Raw genomic sequence first — 18,647 nt, 5'->3', positions numbered from 1 at the left:
GTGCGCAAACACACGAGGAATTTGTTGTGGTTTTAAGGTGCTCCTGGTACATACATACATACATACATACATACATACATAAATACACATCTGACATGAGAACAGAAAAAACATTTAAATAGTAAGACTTAACAATGGATAATAATCATAATAATAATAAGTATGAATCTGGAACAGTAGATTTATGTACAGATTTGTGCATTATTTACTCTATATACAGCTGTATAGATAAACATATGTATGTGTATTTACATTATACTTGAGAGGAGGCAATAATTAAAGATGGAGAATGAATTACAGAATGAATTACAGAACACAGGTAATGATCCACGTGTTAGCTATTTAAGCTGGAGATGGCATGGGGAAAAACTGTTTTATGCCTAGATGTTCTAGTGCACAGAGATCTGTAGCGTCTGCCTGAAGGAGAAGTGCAAACAAGTTGTGTCCGGGGTGAGAGGGGTCTTTGATGATGTTACCTGCCCGTTTCTTCACTCTGGAGTTGTACAAGTCCTGAAGGCTGGGCAGGTGCACACCAATGATCTTTTCTGCTGTCCTAACAGTCCGTTGAAGTCTTCTTAAATCTGATTTGCTGGCTGACCCAAACCAGACAGTTATGGAGGAGCACAGAACCGACTCAATAACAGCTGAATAAAACTGTTTCAGCAGCTCCTGTGGCAGGTTGAACTTTTTCAGCTGACGAAGGAAGTACAACCTCTGCTGGGCCTTTTTCACGATGGAGTCAATGTGATTGTCCCACTTCAGGTCCTGAGAGATGGTGGTGCCCAGGAACCTGAATGACTCCACTGCAGCCACAGTGCTGTTCATGATGGTGAGTGGGGGGAGAGGAGGGGGGTTTCTCCTGAAGTCCACTATCATCTCCACAGTTTTGAGCGTGTATCATGAAGGTGTTGCTTTTCTGTGCGGTAATCTCCATGCTCGGACTATGGGACATACCAAGGATGACGGAAGACAAAGCGATTCATTCTCCCATCAAAACGTACGGACACTATCTTCATATTTCGGGTTGTTAGTAATTCCGTGTTAATGGATACAGGGACAAAGGACTCACTCATCTTTATTCTCATCCCTAAGAATCCTCTTGTCGAACTCTATATTGGACTCTTGTAATGAACAATGTAGCCCTCCACCAAAAAATCTAAGGCAGCGATACCTAATAATGTTGTTGCTCTTATTGGCCGGTATTAATCCAAATCCGGGTCCAGTTGGAATTGTTTCAACTCCTTTGGATTTCTCAAATAGATCAGGCCTTGGCATTGTACATTTAAATGTTCGTAGCCTGTTGCCAAAATTAGACCAAGTACAAATATGGGCCAAGACGACCAAAGCAGATATTTTGGTTATCTCTGAGACGTGGCTTAAAAAATCAATCTCAAGCCACGACATTGCATTAGAAGGGTAGAATGTGTTTCGAGCTGATCGTAAAAGTAAGGGGGGTGGGGTTGCAATGTATATTAAATCAAAATTTCATGCAACTGTTCTTAAATCAGTTTCTCTCTCTAAACAGTTTGAGTTTTTGGCTATCGACCTGGAATATGGAAAAGATTGTCACTTATGTATAGCTGGCTGTCATAGACCACCTGCAGCTATCAGTGATGCTCTCACTTCACTGTCAGCTGTTTTAAGTGACCTGCTTTCTAAAGATCTTGTATTAATGGGTGATTTGAATTGGAATTGGTTGACATCAAACTCAGATCAGTTCAAGGTATATTGTGATTCTGTGAATCTTACTCAACTTATTGAATCACCTACACGACCTAATTATAAGAACCCAAGCAAGTCCACTCTAATAGATATTATACTAACAAATAAACCCCATAAATACACCTATACAGGGGTTTTTCCTGATGACGTCAGTGATCATTGTACTGTAGTTGCTATAAGGATTTGTAAAATTCCCAAAGTAAAACCTAGAATTAATACAAAAAGGAGCTTTAAATTGTTTGATACTCAAGGGTTTCTGCATGAGTTGTTTGCATCTGACTGGGATAGACTGTTTTTAATACCTGATGTGACCACTGCATGGCAGTATTTTCACACTTTATTTTTGAAGATCGTGAACAGGCATGCACCTGTTAGGATATTCAGAGTAAAAGGCCGTGATAATCCATGGTTCTCAAATGAATTATCTGAACTCCTTCATGAAAGAAACTTGGCTTGGGCCACAGCGAGGAAATCGGATATAGAAAGAGATTGGGTAGCATTTAGAAAATTGAGAAACAAATGTACAGCTCTTATACGCAGATCAAAATCTGAATATTATCTAAATGAAACCTCACAAAATCGAAATAATTCTATTAAATTTTGGAAAACCATCAAATCACTTTCTCCTTCCACGTTATCTAATGATTTTCCTAAACAAATTTTAGTAAAAGATAGTCTTATTACTAATGGGACGGATATGGTAAATAGCTTTAACAAGCATTTAATTTCTTCAGGTTCTATTTTTAATGAAATTTCAGTGAGTGATATACCAAATCCATCTTCTCTTCTGAGAGAAGATAGCCCTACTTTTAGCTTTTCTCCAATCTTAAGAAGTGAAGTTTTAAAGGCCCTAAAAAACCTGGACATTAAGAAGTCTGCAGGACCTGATGAAGTTGAGCCACACTGTAAAAAACCCAACTTGAAAAAGGTTCAAATTACTGGTTTTGTTGCGTTGGCTCAGCAAAAATCTATGGAAAAGTCAGTATAACTATGTTTAATACATTTATTCAACCTAAACCAAGTTTCTTTCTATAAACTTAAAAGTTTCGTTTTGTGAACAAGGTTTTGCAAGTTCATCCAAAAAACTTCTGCCAACTTATTTAACTAAGTTAGAAACTGCCCTCCCACCAGCAAATACTAATTTTGGAAAATAAAATGCAACCAGTTGTTCATGGAACAGTGTAGAAAATGGTTTAGTTTTTTTAAATAACTTAAATGAGCCTAATGTTTAACTGTAAAATAAAATAACATTATTGTAAAATAAAAATAGGGTTAATAATATAAATAAATATACATACATGCATATATATATATATATATATATATATATATATATATATATACATACATATATATATATATATATACACACATACATACACATTACATACACACATATTTATACATACATACATGTCATATTTTGTTGCGATGGATTTTGCTGCAAAGTAACATTTTTGAAGTCGTGCACACACACACACACATATATGTATATATATTTATATATTTGTATGTATGTATGTATATGTGTATGTTATTGATCTTGAGTCTGAAATAAAGTTAAATTGAATTGAATAATAGTATTATTATCAATTAAATCATGGCCACTGTATAAATAATAATATATTGTACAGATAATGTACAATAATAATGTATTATTATTATTATTATTATTAGTAGTAGTAGTAGTAGTAGTAGTAGCAGCCTAGTAGTAGTAGTAGTAGTACAAATAGTAATAGTAGTAGGCCTAGTAGTAATATATTGTGCACAGCAGTATATTGTGAACCCTGGAAATGATGCTGCCTTCACGTGCTTTCTGATAAATACTGATATATTCTGATAAATATAGTTTCATTAAACAAAACAAAACAAAATGGAAATGAAATCACGATTTCAAAAGCGGGAGGAAATTTCAGATAGCACGTGAAGGCAGCATTAATTTGTTGGAGGTAGACTTTTACTGTGAAGTTCGTTAACAACAGGAGTGGGCGCCAATTCTCTCATCTCACTAGTTTGCGTCAAAACAGAACACAATTAGCCTAGGTAAGAGTTATTTTTTTATTGAATTGTTACATTTAAATAAAACATACATTTAAAAAGAATTAGCAGCATGTTTTCCGATAAACGTTATTATTTTTTTCTCGTGCTAAACCACGCCCCTCAGTACGTGACCTTTGCGCAACCTTGCTGTTAGTCAACGTTCATTTTTAATAATGCGGGAGAAACCATAGGAAAAACAACTTGAGAAGACGTGTTCACCAGGCGGCCGAAGAAAAATCTTATTGAAAGACAAGGCAGCACGTGGGCGATAATAATCCAGAGGAATATTTATGGTGAGTGCTTTTATTTAGTTTTTGTTGTACTTTACTTCTGAATTAGTTGATATTAGTTCATTAGGAAAAATAGAGACACCACTAACTTTACTTTGTAAGATATCAACATTACTGAATGTTTACATCTAGCTTTATTTTTAATCCTTTTAACGTTACGTGAAATATTTAAGTTATCATATTTTGTTGCGATGGATTTTGCTGCAAAGTAACATTTTTGAAGTCGTGCACATTATGTTGCTAGGCAGATTACCTGGCTCTCTATCTGCTGCTAATACAGTACTGAAGGGCAACTGAGAATTCTGATTAATTGCTCCAACAGTAGTAGATTGATTGATGAAAAGTTCTGAGGAGATAATGATTTTTGACAATATCTGTTAAGCAGTTGTCATACACTAAAAAAAGAAAAAGTATAGATATAAATTAGTCTATTTCATTGTTCATTCATTAATTTGCCTTTTATGAACCTGTTTTTTTCTTAAACAGATCTACCTTGAGAGCAAACTTCATGCAGTGTAGAAACTGTAAATACAATTATGCCAGTCAAAATCTGCTGCTGAGGCACTACAGGCTAAAGCACTGGCGCCCAGGCCGACGTGAACCATTGTTGTGCCTGTACCCTGAGTGTGTCTGCTCTTTCAATACACCAGGTGCGTTGAAAACTCATTTATATAGGGTCCACACAAATTCTGATAAAACAACGGTGCAAGCTACATTTAACTGTGACCTATGTGATTATCACAATGTTTGTACTGAAAAAAACTTTATCAGACATCTGGGTACACATTTGAAAAGGCATGAGACAGTGCAATGCCCATTTTTGCACTGTAATTTTAAAACTAATGTCTATGTAACATTTTATAGCCACAAGTCCAAACATCACCAAAAATGCAAATTAAGTGATTATAGGTCATCGGTTGTAACTGTCAATCGCACAGACTCTGATAATTGGTTGGATTCTGCTTCAGAATGCTTTGAGGATACATCAGATGACAAAGATATACATGTAGAAGCTGCTGATGTTGAAGATATTGACAAAATTCTTGAGAAGAAGTTAGCTTCTTTGTTCCTTTGTATGCAGACAGAACTACCTCTCTAGTCTCAGTGCATGCACTTAATCGCTCTGACGCGCGGTGACACTTTGATAGCACTTAGCTTAGCCCACTAAGCCCAGTTCATTCATTAGGTACCAAACCGAGATTAAGTTAGAAGCGACCAAACACCTCCACGTTTTCCCTATTTAAATACAGTTACACGAATAGTTGAACGACCAAGTATGGTGACACAAAATAAAGCGTGGCGCTTTTCTAAGCGGGTTAAAAAGGATAACTATAATGTATGGCAGAATAGCACTTTTGAGAGTACTTCGACTAGGCGCAGTAAAAAGTCCCGCCTGAAAAATTAGTGAGAGGGGGAGGGGGAGAAGAAGTTTCAGGCATGACTTTTTACTGCGCCTAGTCGAAGTACTCTCAAAAATGCTATTCTGCCATACATTATAGTTATCCTTTTTAACCCGCTTAGAAAAGAGCCACGTTTTATTTTGTGTCACCTTACTTGGTCGTTCAACTATTCGTGTAACTGTATTTAAATAGGGAAAGCGTGGAGGTGTTTGGTCGCTTCTAACTTAATCTCGGTTTGGTACCTAATGAATGAACTGGGCTTAGTGGGCTAAGCTTGCTATCAAAGTGTCACCGTGCGTCAGAGCGATTAAGTGCACGCACTGAGACGAGAGAGGTATGTATCAACTCGTCTTAGTTAAGGGAATAACATAGTTTAATATGAAAAAACGGTGGAGTATCCCTTTAAGACTTGTACTGAGTTGAATTCTCTAAAAAGCCAAATGCTTATTTGTTTACTTAATAGGCTATTTGTTGATTCATTTGATATTTAAATGATTCATGTTTAGGTGAGTCATTGCTTTGTAGATGGATGGTCTTTTAAATTTGGAAAGTTTGTGTTCCTCATATGTTCATTGGCAGTGGTTTGTAAAACTGTTTTACTGTGTTGCAGTATTTCAATTTGCAGTGTTGCAAATTACAATTACACTATATGCCTTCAACATTAATAAATGTTTTGCTAACATTGACTCACTGTTTTCAGTTTTTGACTTGGGCAATGTTATTGTAGTTTCCAGTTGTAACATATTATTACTTAGTACCAATTTCCAATACTATTTTTTTGTTCACTCAACTTCAGACATTGAGTTCTACAGACCAAAAATGTTGAATTGGCTCTACTTAAAAGGTTTGTTAAAAACAGTTGCACCTCTCCACAAAACTAACAATCTTAAGTTAACCCAATTAAATATTTTTTGTATGACTGACAACTTAATTTCAGTCAGTATAACTGTTTTTTTACAAAAGTTGAGTAAACAAGAAAAAGCTTAGGGAAATTAGTACCAAGTTTTTTTTTGTTGTACTGGCTTAAAATTTTTTACAGTGCATATTTTTTTGAAAGTAGCTGCTGAGATTATTGCTGGCCCACTAGTTCATATCTTCAATTTATCATTAGAACAGAATGTTGTCCCTGATGTCTGGAAATCTGCTCTGGTCGTACCCCTGTTGAAAGGTGGTGATCCAACCAACTTAAATAATTATAGACTGATTTCTAAGCTATCAGTTGTAGCCAAAATTTTAGAATCTATTGTCAGCGAACAGCTAAAGGAATTTTTGGTTAGTAACAGCATTTTGTCTAGGTTTCAGTCTGGTTTCAGAAAGAATCATAGTACGGTAACTGCCACTATGAAAGTTCTAAATGACATTACCTGTGCCTTAGATAATGGAAGATCAAGTGTTGCGGTGTTTATTGATTTGACTAAAGCTTTTGATACTGTCAATCATGGTATTCTTCTATCGCACCTACACAGTATCGGTCTTTCTGAAACCGCATTAGGTTGGATTAGGAACTACTTATAGAATAGGTGCCAAAGGGTGCAAATTAAGGGGTCTTTTTCTGATAGGCTCAGTATTGAATCTGGTGTGCCACAGGGGTCCATTTTGGGTCCCCTGTTATTTACACTATTTATTAACAATCTTGGTGATAACCTATCAGATGCATGTATTCATTTATATGCAGATGACACCATAATTTATTGTTTTGCATCCTCCATTGATAGTTGCATTTCAAAGTTGCAGGAAGCATTTGTAATAGTTCAGCGCAACCTTCTCTCTTTAAAACTAGTTCTGAATGATAAGAAAACAAAATGCATGGTCTTTTCTAGGAAACATAAGTGTGAATCTTCTCCACCAACTCTTTACACTCTGCAAGGTAAATCTGTAGAACTGGTCTCCTCCTACAGATACCTAGGCTTTGTGTTGGAGGAGGACTTATCATTCAAGTTACATGTTAAACAATTGCTATCTAAGTTAAGGCTACAGCTGGGGTTTTATTTTCGGAATAGTGCCTGTTTTTCACAGTCAGCTAAGAGAAAGTTGGTGGAAGCTACCTTCTTACCTGTCTTAGATTATGGAGATGTTTTTTACAGAAATACTACTAAGGCTCTTTTACAATCACTGGATTCTGTTTATCACTCTGCTCTAAGATTTATAACTCATACAAATTATTATACTCATCACTGTGCATTGCATGAAATGGTTGGTTGGCCTTCACTTCACTTAAGAAGGTACAAGCATTGGCTTATACTTGTGTATAAGACCATAGTTGGCCAGCTTCCTCTGTATATGATTAGTCTATTAACTGTCAATAGTCAAGGGTATAATCTGCGTTCAAGTAGATATATTCTTTTAAATGTTCCCTTAATGAAGACAGAGTTTGGAAAAACTGTTTTTATTTATAGTGCACCAACTGCTCGGAATGAGATTCAAAGATCATTGAAACTTACTGTATTTATTTCAATCAATGAGTTTAAGTTATATCTCAACCAATTATTCCAAACTGTCTGTACTTGTTCTTAACTTTTAATTGTGTTTTATTGTTGTGTGTGTGAGTGTGTTATTGTATGTGTGGGTTGTGATTATGGTTTTATGTACTTAATTTTACTTTGTTTGTTTATTATGTTAACTGTGTGCTGCTACCTTGGCCAGCGCTCACTTGTAAATTAGATATTTATCTCAATGTGATTTTCTTCCCTGGTTAAATAAAGGTATAATAAAAAAAATAAAAAATGCTTTTGACACAGTGGTGCTGCCTGTGTTAATTTTAGTGAACAGTTAAAGAAAACACATAGTAAGTAATATACAGATTACAGATTTTATTAAGAAAAAAGGCAGGCAAGTTTTCCAGCATGGTGCAGATAAAGAAGAGGCTGCACAAAACCAGCCAGAATAAAAGAAGTCAAACCAGTCAAACCAGTGAACCAAACTGATGGAGAACTGACTGCTGTAAAAAGGATAGAGAATCCTGTGATTGCAAATGGGAAATATAGAAAAATCATGGTCACAGTTGTTATTAGAATATGATAAAGTGCTCTTCTTTTCATGGGGGTTTCCTCCACTCTCTCTCTCTCTCCTGGTCCTGATTGCTTCAGAACTCTGAGAACAGTCACAAGGCAAAATATCTGAATGGAGATGACCAGTATAAGCTCCACTGTCAAGACCCATGCATGTGCAAGCTTGTTGTCTGAGGCAGAGTTGTACATGCAGACAAAACAGGAACCTAGATTAATGATCCAGGCCGCAGTGCAGCAGATCACTCTATATCCAAGAAGTCTGTACTTCAGAAAGGTTACAGGATGAACCACTGCCAGGTAACACTCAACACAGATCAGACACTGAAACAGAGGACCAAAGTGCACTAACAATCTGTTGTGTTAGAATGGTAAACAATGAGAGTATATGGTACATATATGATAACCGTGCTTAGAGTAGTTATTACAATGAGATAAAATGCTCTTCTCTTCATGTGGTTTTGCTCCTCTCTCTCTCTCCTTCTCTCTCCTGGTCCTGACTGCTTCAGAGCTCTGAGAACAGCCACAAGACAAAACAACTGGATGGAGATGACGAGGAGAAACTGCAGTGATTCTCTTTGGGGTTCAGGTCTGGTGAGTTTGCTGGCCAGTCAAGCACACCAACACCATGGTCATTTAACCAACTTTTGATGCTTTTGGCAGTGTGGGCAGGTGCCAAATCCTGCTGGAAAATGAAATCAGCATCTTCAAAAAGCATGAAGTGACAGACTGTGGAAACACTGTGGAAACTTAACTTAACTTCAAGCAACTTGGGCTATGAGCTTCTCCACCCTTCCTCCAGACTCTAGGACCTTGTTTTCCAAATGAAATACAAAACTTGCTCTCATCTGAAAAGAGGACTTTAAGCCACTGGGCAACAGTCCAGTTCTTCTTCTCCTTAGCCCAGGTAAGACGCCTCTGACGCTGTCTGTGGTTCAGGAGTGGCTTAACAAGAGGAATACGACAACTGTAGCCAAATTCCTCGACACGTCTGTGTGTGGTGGCTCTTGATGCCTTGACCCCAGCCTCAGTCCATTCCTTGTGAAGTTCACCCAAATTCTTGAATCGATTTTGCTTGACAATCCTCATAAGGCTGCAGTTCTCTCGGTTCTCTCGGTTGGTGGGTTTTTGTTAAATGTGAGCCAAAATCATCACAATTAAAAGAACCAAAGACTTAAACTACTTCAGTCTGTGTGCATTGAATTTATTTAATACACGAGTTTCACAATTTGAGTTGAATTACTGAAATAAATGAACTTTTCCATGACATTGTAATTTATTGAGATGCACCTGTACTAGTCAGAAATTAAGTTTTGATATATTTACTGTAGGAAATTTACAAAATATATTCATGGAACATGATCTTTACGTAATATCCTAATGATTTTTGGCATAAAAGAAAAATGTATCATTTTGACCCATACAATGTATTGTTGGCTATTGCTGCAAATATATCCGTGCTACTTATGACTGGTTTTGTGGTCCAGGGTCACATACAGTATATGGTTCCACAAATGTAATATTTATAAACACAGCCTATACATTTATCTGCTAAATTTCATTTAATATTTATAATGAATTAAAACTGTTAGTTGTGTTCAATGAAACAAAACTCAGTCTCATTTTACTCAGTAACTATCGCATCAATTTCATCCCAAACCTTTAGACATTAGACAAACACAGTGGCACTGTTGCTTATTATTGCGTATAAACAAGAAGAATCAAAAAGATGAGTTTATCACCTGAAGAGGGAATCTCTGGGCTCTCTGGATGGATATAAATCTCTGTGCTGGGTCTTGTAGACTGAATTCACAGCTGTCACAAGAATTATATAAGCATGACTTCATCTGTTACACGTCATATAAAAACTGGTATGCAAATATACAGTATATATATATATATATATATATATATATATATATATATATATGCATTTTAAAAACCTGAAAATATTTAATTTCCCAAATCATATTTACACATTTATCAAGTAATCCTGAACTTAAAAATAGTATTTTTTATATGATAAAACAAAATGGTCAGTGTTGTCTTCCCAAACAATCTATATACATCTGACACACACTGGCCAGCACAGGTGCACTCACTGAGTACCTGATATTCAGACAAAATACTGAAAATTCCAGACAAAATGATGAGATGGTAAAGGAGGCTTTGTCATTAAGTGATTTATTGAAAAACAAACTAAAAGCAACCGCTCATATTATCAATAGGACAGTGAAGGGTTTCATACACTCTGCTCTGACTCTCTGAAATCAGTTCAAATATCACTGGCTTTCTGCTTGGTATTTTGTAGAAATTAAACTGCACAATTTTTATCAGCCCTCTGTTGTGTTGGCAAGGTCTACCAAGTTGATAAGTATTTTCGAGGACAAACTAATCCCTGGATTTTAAGAGCAAAATAATAGCAGTAGTAGGTTTTATAGGTAACAGAGACAGGAGAGTTTTCCAGTCCGGTTCAGATAAAGAACAGGCTGAATAAAACCAGCCAGCACATAGCAAAACACAGCAGGAAACCAAACATCCTGAATCATTATTTTTGTGACAATGGTATACAATGCTGTGAGAGTAAATGGCACATATATGATAACTATGGTCACAGTAGTTATTAGAATTAGATAAATCACTCTTCTCATCTTGTCGTTTTCCTCCTTTCTTTGTCTTCCTCTGGTCCTGACTGCTTCAGAGCTCGGAGAACAGCCACAAGACAAAACAACTGGATGAAGAGGAAGAGGAGAAACTGCAGCAAAAAGTACCACAGATATACAATGTTGTGTGAGAGTATTGTAAACATGCAAAACACACAGGATCCAAGAATAAGTATCCAGGCCGCAGTACAAACAATCACTTTATGTCGGAGAGGTTTGTACTTCAGAAAGGTTACAGGATGAACCACTGCCAGGTAACGCTCAACACACATCAGACACTGAAACAGAGGACGACCAGTGATGGTTAATCCTATTAAAAACTGTTTTAATGTTAAGAGGCCTGGACACCAAAATGACAGTATAGTGATCAAAGTATTCAGACAGGTGCCAATCTCAGAAACAGAGAGATTGAGGATAACAAACTCAAATGCAACTCCATTTCCTGTTCCTGTGATGATGAGCCATAGAACATAGGAGTGTGTAGGAAGAACAAACAGAAAATTGATGCTGTGCAAACACATTTCCAAAATATACATTGACCCAAAGGAATGAGTTGTGGAGTTTGTAGATGCTTCAGGTATGGTGAAGTTCACTGAATAGTTATTCATCTCTGTGTTTGTCTTCTTTGCAGCACGCAAAACGAAATAACATAGAACTGGCAAGAGAGAAGTGTACATAAATACATTTTCAATGCATTGAGGATAAGTGAATCTTCTCAAACTGCTTTATGAAGCTTTGAAAGTATGTTTTTCTTCTTTTGTTTTGAATTTCATTAATTCATTCTGTTTCAAAATGTGTATGGTCTGCTGCTATATAGGAGCACTAATAAAGTAAACCCATGAGCCAGTGCCTTGTATGATTTTATCGTTTTAGGATCAACTTTAAATGTGAACCCCGGTTTAACATGACAGAAACAATTATCCACCGCTCTGAGAAGTTTCATTTCACCTACCAAAAATTAACCATTTGTACAACAACAGTTTTACTACAAATATAATGGTTAAACTATGGTTAGTGTAGCAAAACCATGGTTAATTTGTGGTTTAATTTGTAGTAAAACCATGTTTATTTTTTAAGGGCTTTTAACATATCACACTTTCATGAAAATGGTTGCAAAAATGTGTTTTTATGTGTTTAGGCTGTGTTCCGTGTCTTTTATAATTTTGTAATAAGTGTTAAGCACATAAAATGTTGCATTTTAATCATTATTATGTCATTTTTACAATAATAATTCTTAAAGAATCTGTATTACAAAATACTTACCAACATAAAAAATCCTTCCATATGCCTCCATAACAGAAAAGGTTAGGTTATATATCAAAAGCTCAAAACAAACAATTATTTACCTTTTTTTTCTTTAATCTTTCTCAAAATAGCTTCATTCACATGCAAAATATAATTTTGGATCATGTCACTAGATTTAAATGATCTCTGTTCAATGAACCAAAAAAGACCTCAATTGCAATAGCACTCTCTGAACTTTTTACAGACATTTTTAGATGAACAGTGTGACGTTTGTTGCTTATTATTGAGGATAAAAACAAGTTTTTAGTTTTTTTGTTACCTGAAGCGCAAATGTCGCAGTCATAGGTCACAGTCGCCACAATGATAAAGTAAGGAATGACTTCATCTGTTAGAATGCATGCCATAAAACTTAAATAAACATTGAAAGTATGAGTAAACATTGGAACAGAATGTTAATCTAAAAGCTTGTGATTATTTATATTTGTTTGAAAAATGTGAAACGTGACCATGCTTGACCAATGAGAATCAAGTAATCCAGAGCACATAATGTTATATCATGTTGCTTCTAGACAATAAAAGGCAAATTCAAATTGATCACCTGAATATTATTTTAGTGATATGCAAATTTTTAGACAGAGAAATTAAAGGAGCAAGAGAGAATGAAAGAGAGAAATAGATTTAAAGAAATATATGGAAAAGGTGACAATGGGTCATTGTTTAAGTGATTTATTGAATAAACTGATAACAAACCCTTACAACCACATCAAATAAACACAGTCATAATAAACTTAGTCTCTGTAAATTTACATTGATTATTGACTGTGTTTAAGTATACCATGAACACAAAACTTATTTGAATTAATTGCTAAATTTGCAGATATGTGACATCAAGTCCTTGATATATGACTTAACAGTAAAGAAAGACCAGAGTGAACACCAATTAAATTTAGAGCAAAAAATAAACAAAATAAGTAGAATAAATAAATGCATTGCCCAATCAACTAATACAATTTATTTAAAAAGTAAAACAATGTGCATTTATTTTTTTATCAGCGTATAGGTAACAGAAGCAGGACAGTTTACCAGCCCTGTGCAGATAAAGAACAGGCTGAACAAAACCAGCCAGCACAAAACAAACCACACCAGGGGCCCAATATGCTAAATCATAGTGTTTTTTCAGAATTATAAATACTCCTGAGATGATAATTGGCACATATGTGATAACCATGTTCACAGTAGTTATTAAAATGAGATGAAATGCTCTTCTCTTCATGTGATTTTCCTCTTCTCTCTTTTTCCATCTCTCTCCTGGTCCTGACTGCTTCAGAGCTCTGAGAACAGCCACAAGACAAAACAACTGGATGGAGAGGAAGAGAATGAACTGTATTGAGAAGAACCATGTATGTGCATTAATATTATTTGACATTAATGTGAACATGCAGACCAAACAGGAGCCAAAAATAATGATCCAGGCCACAGTGCAGCAGATCACTCTATATCTGAGAGGTTTGTACTTCAGAAAGGTTACAGGATGAACCACTGCCAGGTAACGCTCAACACAGATCAGACACTGAAACAGAGCACGACCAGTGATAGCAAAACCTTGGAAAAACAGTGCTAATAGAAGAAGAAAAAAAATCCAGTTCCCCAGGACAAAAAACACAAAATCCAGACAGGCACCAATCTCACAAACGGACAGATTGAGGTTGAAGAACTCTGATGCAACTCCACTTCCGGTTCCTTTAACGATGAGCCATATGATATAGGAGTGTGTAGGAAGACCAAACAAGACATTAATGCTGAACATACAATTTTCTAAATTGCTTGTTATCCACATGTTAGGACCTGTGGTGTTGGTGGAAGCTCCTGGTGTGGTGGAGTTCATTTCCTCCTATTCTGTTTGAGCACAGTAGCTCACAATAAATAATATTGCTGTAGGAATAGATCATTGTAAACATTTGGGGTTATTCAGACTTTTCAGTCCACCCTAGTAATTCTACAGAATTCTCAATTAAAATTCAAGTAATCAGATCACACCAATATTACATGACGTCTAGGTCATTTTCATGCTGATTTACTGTAGTAAATCTACACAAAACCCTAATGGTGTTAAGTAAATTGTTAATTCACATATAACAACAATTAGAGATCACCTGTGGTTTACTGTGATTTTTTTTTTAACATGCCCATGACCCTTTTAATATAACTGCTGACTGCAGCAATAATGTCTTAATAATTGTTTAGCAGGAAAAACAAAATTACTTTATTACCTGAAGAGTGAATGTACAGGATGCATATAAATCTCAATGCTGTGTTTAGACTGACTTCACAGCTGTCACAAGAATATATATATGTGCATGACTTAATCTGCTACACGTCACATAAAACACCAGATATGCAAATATTAAAGTAAAAAAAAAAAGTTAAAAAGAAATATCTGAACATCTACACAGCTGTTATCCATCATATACACAGTGCTGTAATACACTCGCTTATATCTCTTTTTTATATGATAAATTCTCCATGAAATATTTAAAGCAGAATTTAACAAGAGAACAGTGAGTGTACAAGGTCCCAAAAAATAAGCTGGTGCTGGTGCCAGTTATTGAACACCTCGTGTTCAAACTTACATATTTAGAAAGAATGGGGGAGAAACTAATACTGATCAAGTAATTTATTGGATAAGCAAACTATATCATATAAAGACACTCGACTTGAAATATATAGGACAATGAAAGATGTCATCATGCACACATGCACTAGCTGTCATTCACTACCTGTCTGATCTATATTGCACACAAAACTGTCAAGAGCTGCCTGAAATTACCATTTGAAATTATTTGAAATTTAAAATTAGTATCTTTTAGAAGATTGCACTTTTTTTTACTAGCCTCTGGGAAATAAAAGGTATACAATGAGCATTTTAAGCAACAATCACTGGATTTGTGAATTTGTGACATTGATTTAGCAATATATATATATATATTTTTTTTTGAGCAGAATAAACAGCAAGAGGACAGAGACAATTCAAACAATTCAAAATTCATTAATAAAAGTTATCCAAAAGTAAAACTAGGGGTACACAAAAGGTTTTATTGAGAACAGGGGCAAGATAGATTTCTAGCCCGGTGCAGATAAAGAACGGGCTGAACAAAACTAGCCAGTACATAACAAATCATAGAAGGGACCCAAATTATCGAATTAAACTGGTGTATCACAATGGTGAAGATTCCAGTGATAGTAGTTGGCACATATGTGATAGTCATGCTCACAGTAGTTATTAGGATGAGATAAAATGCTCTTCTCTTCATGTGGTTTTTCTCATCGCTCACTCTCCCTCTCTCTTTCTCTCTCTCTCCTGGTCCTGACTGCTTCAGAGTTCTGAGAACAGCCACAAGAAAGAACAACTGGATGGGGAGATAGAGTATAAACTGCATTGAGAAGAACCATGCATGCACAGTAATGGTAGAAAACAATAATATGATCAGGCAGATCAAACAGGATCCAAGAGTGATTATCCAGGCCACAGTGCAGCAGATCACTCTATATCTGAGAGGTTTGAACTTCAGAAAGGTTACAGGATGAACCACTGCCAGGTAACGCTCAACACAGATCAGACACTGAAACAGAGGACGACCAGTGATGACAAGTCCTTGAAAATACAGGGCTAATGGAAAGAGACTTGAAATATAACTTGACAATATAAAGAACAAAAAGTCCACACAGATACCAATCTCACAAAAAGAGTTATTGAGGTTGAAGAACTCTGATGCAACTCCACTTCCTGTTCCTGTGACGATGAGCCATATGACATAGGAGTGTGTAGGAAGACCAAACAAGACATTGATGCTGAACAAAGGAACACTGTCCAGTGGGAAAGGAGTTGTGGTGTTGGTGGAAACTCCTGCTGTGGTGGAGTTCATTTCCTCCTCGCTTGTCTGAGCACGGAAGCTCACAAAAGACTAATAATATTGCTAATGGATGAGAGAATTACAAATGTACTGCATCATTCAGACTGCAATTTAACATAAACAAGATCAAAAAGTAGACTGAATAGCTAATATACCATTATTCCTGCAAAATATGTTTATGTTTTCATCACATTTGTTGGGGAAGTTTTCCTCCAGATTTTTTAAAAATTAATTATTATTATTATATTTTATATAAATAGTCTACCTTGACAACAGGATTTATTATTTATTGATATTTTTGTTATATGTCTATTTAAATACCAACTTAACGTGAAAGCTTTATTCGCGCTCAAGTAGCCTAATCCACGTCTGCTTGGCACGGTTTGTTATCTGGATGACTTTAGACTGGAGCCTCTGATTCACAAAACACTCTTCCAAATGCAGAAATAAGATGCAGTTTACCCTTGTGGTGTACAGTTTAAATCCATATATCATGTTTCCACTTCCGAGGCATCTTTTGTTAGGCTATGGTAGACACCAACATTTGCTTAACAAACTAAGCTTCTTCTCATGAAGTCTTACGGTTATATAATCTAGTCCTGGACAACATACGATAGTACGAGAGGAAATAAATGAATATATTACTGCCAGTCATGTTTCCTTTTGATCTTTAATGGTCTTAAATGTCTTAAATATCACTTTGTCTTCATACTAATCAACATCATTCGCATCATTCGAATAACGACAGTAGTATATGAAATAGTACATGAATTTACTTTTTTTCATTATTCAAAAAATACAGCTAGACTAATGGATTTGTAATTGTTACAGAAAAAAAAAACATAAGCAAAGTTTTATAATAAATAATAATATTCATTATTTTATGGTTGACAGCTAATCCAACATGATAATAACAACTTTAAAATAAATACATTGATATTATTATATATGTGACCATGGACCACAAAACCAGTCATAAGGGTCAGATTTTCATCTGAAAGCTGAATAGATTCCATTGATGTATGGTTTGTTAGGATAGGACAATATTTGGCTGAGATACAACTATTTGAATATCTGGAATCTGAGGGTGCAAAAAAATCAAAATATTTACAAAATTGCCTTTAAAATTGTCCAAATTAAGTTCTTATTATTAGCATATTGCTAATCAAAAATTAAGTTTTGATGTATTTAGTGTAGTAAATTTACAAAATATCTTCACGGAACATGATCTTTACTTAATAACCTAATGATTTTTTTGGCATGAAAGAAAAATCGATAATTTTGACCCATACAATGAATTGTTGGCTATTGCTACAAATATAGCCTTGCGACTTATGACTGGTTTTGTGCTCCAGGGTCACATATGGTTCAGCAGCATATAAAAGAAAATGAATTCAATAGGAGAAGAGTTTATCACCTGAAGAGTGAACGTCCAGTCTCTCTGGATGGATATAAATCTGAGTGCTGTTTTGTTGACTGACATTACAGCTGTCACAAGAACAGCTTTTATGTGCATGACTTCATCTGCTAAATATATGCAAATGTTTAGAGTTAAATAAATGAGGTTCACTTATACAGTAGACCAACAAGACAGATGGACTATATGGAAAATTCTTATTTAAAGTTTTTTTTATTATTATTATTTATTATTTTTGGGGTTTTATCTAAAGAAATAGGCTAAATAGAATTAAAAATGGAATCTTTTTTGGTATGATGCACACAAAATAAGTTAACAATATTTTTTTAGAGAGAAGAACGCTACTTTTACTGTGATATTGCAACTGATTTTAATTTGTAGTCTTGTTGCAGTATAGGCCTACTTTGTTTTAATTTCACAAAACTTTATTGAAACAAGCCACATTTTAATATTTATGAGCTGACCCTGAACTTCAGTATGAAGCTCTCCACAAGCTGTCAGTCTGTGTATTAGTGGGCATTTACACTCTTTCTACGGGTTATATCATTGGGCCAGTAGGTGGCGACAAGTTACTGTCTTTATAAGTAAATGATTCACTCAACCGATTCCTTCCAAGCATGTATTTGTAGCAAATTAGCTTAAAATGGAATTGTATATAAATAATTACAATTAATTATGATTAATTGCAATTATTTATATCGGCTGACAGTGATAACTGTAGCAGAATCAAATTGCTATCAACTGATCTTGTCGTCCAGCGACCATTCAGTTCAAGTTCAAATCAACTCTAAGAAAGGATATTTTCGTGGCCACAGAAAATACTTTCTTAAATATTAATGCATTAGAGCATGTAGCAAGGGTCAGAATCGTAAAGGGACATTAATTTGCAAGGCAGAACCAGACACTCATGTAATTTGTGCACACAACTTTTATTAACGAAACGCTAACACACAT

The 18,647-nt window shown here is 35.3% G+C and overlaps 2 protein-coding genes and 1 pseudogene across 2 annotated transcripts; all 3 read right to left on the bottom strand.

Annotated features, from left to right (window-relative positions):
- Positions 1-10,892: 10,892 nt before the first annotated feature.
- On the bottom strand, positions 10,893-11,819 carry LOC131528367 (G-protein coupled receptor 35-like; annotated as a pseudogene).
- A 721-nt stretch (positions 11,820-12,540) lies between these two features.
- On the bottom strand, positions 12,541-14,250 carry LOC131528366 (uracil nucleotide/cysteinyl leukotriene receptor-like). The gene is made up of 3 exons (XM_058757459.1): positions 13,449-14,250; positions 12,685-12,750; positions 12,541-12,551 (listed from the first exon to the last, which is right to left on the bottom strand). The coding sequence occupies exons 1-3, from the start codon at positions 14,248-14,250 to the stop codon at positions 12,541-12,543; spliced, it is 879 nt and encodes a 292-aa protein (XP_058613442.1).
- A 1,207-nt stretch (positions 14,251-15,457) lies between these two features.
- On the bottom strand, positions 15,458-16,288 carry LOC131528365 (hydroxycarboxylic acid receptor 2-like). Its single transcript, XM_058757458.1, has one exon. The coding sequence runs from the start codon at positions 16,286-16,288 to the stop codon at positions 15,458-15,460; it is 831 nt and encodes a 276-aa protein (XP_058613441.1).
- Between the last annotated feature and the right edge of the window lie 2,359 nt (positions 16,289-18,647).

This window comes from Onychostoma macrolepis, chromosome 21, assembly GCF_012432095.1.
Source record: "Onychostoma macrolepis isolate SWU-2019 chromosome 21, ASM1243209v1, whole genome shotgun sequence".
Taxonomy (NCBI): domain Eukaryota; kingdom Metazoa; phylum Chordata; class Actinopteri; order Cypriniformes; family Cyprinidae; genus Onychostoma; species Onychostoma macrolepis.
This window is presented reverse-complemented; position numbering and strand designations above follow the sequence as displayed.

What these genes read in the sequence shown, in the direction of transcription:
- LOC131528366 (XM_058757459.1), bottom strand. Translation starts at nt 14,250, where the DNA reads ATGAACTCCACCACACCAGGAGCTTCCACCAACACCACAGGTCCTAAC. An exon ending in TCTTTATCTGCACAGGGCTG is followed by an intron (nt 12,751 to 13,448) that starts GTAAACTGTCCT and finishes GCATTCTAACAG; the next exon opens with ATGAAGTCATTCCTTACTTT.
- LOC131528365 (XM_058757458.1), bottom strand. Translation starts at nt 16,288, where the DNA reads ATGAACTCCACCACAGCAGGAGTTTCCACCAACACCACAACTCCTTTC.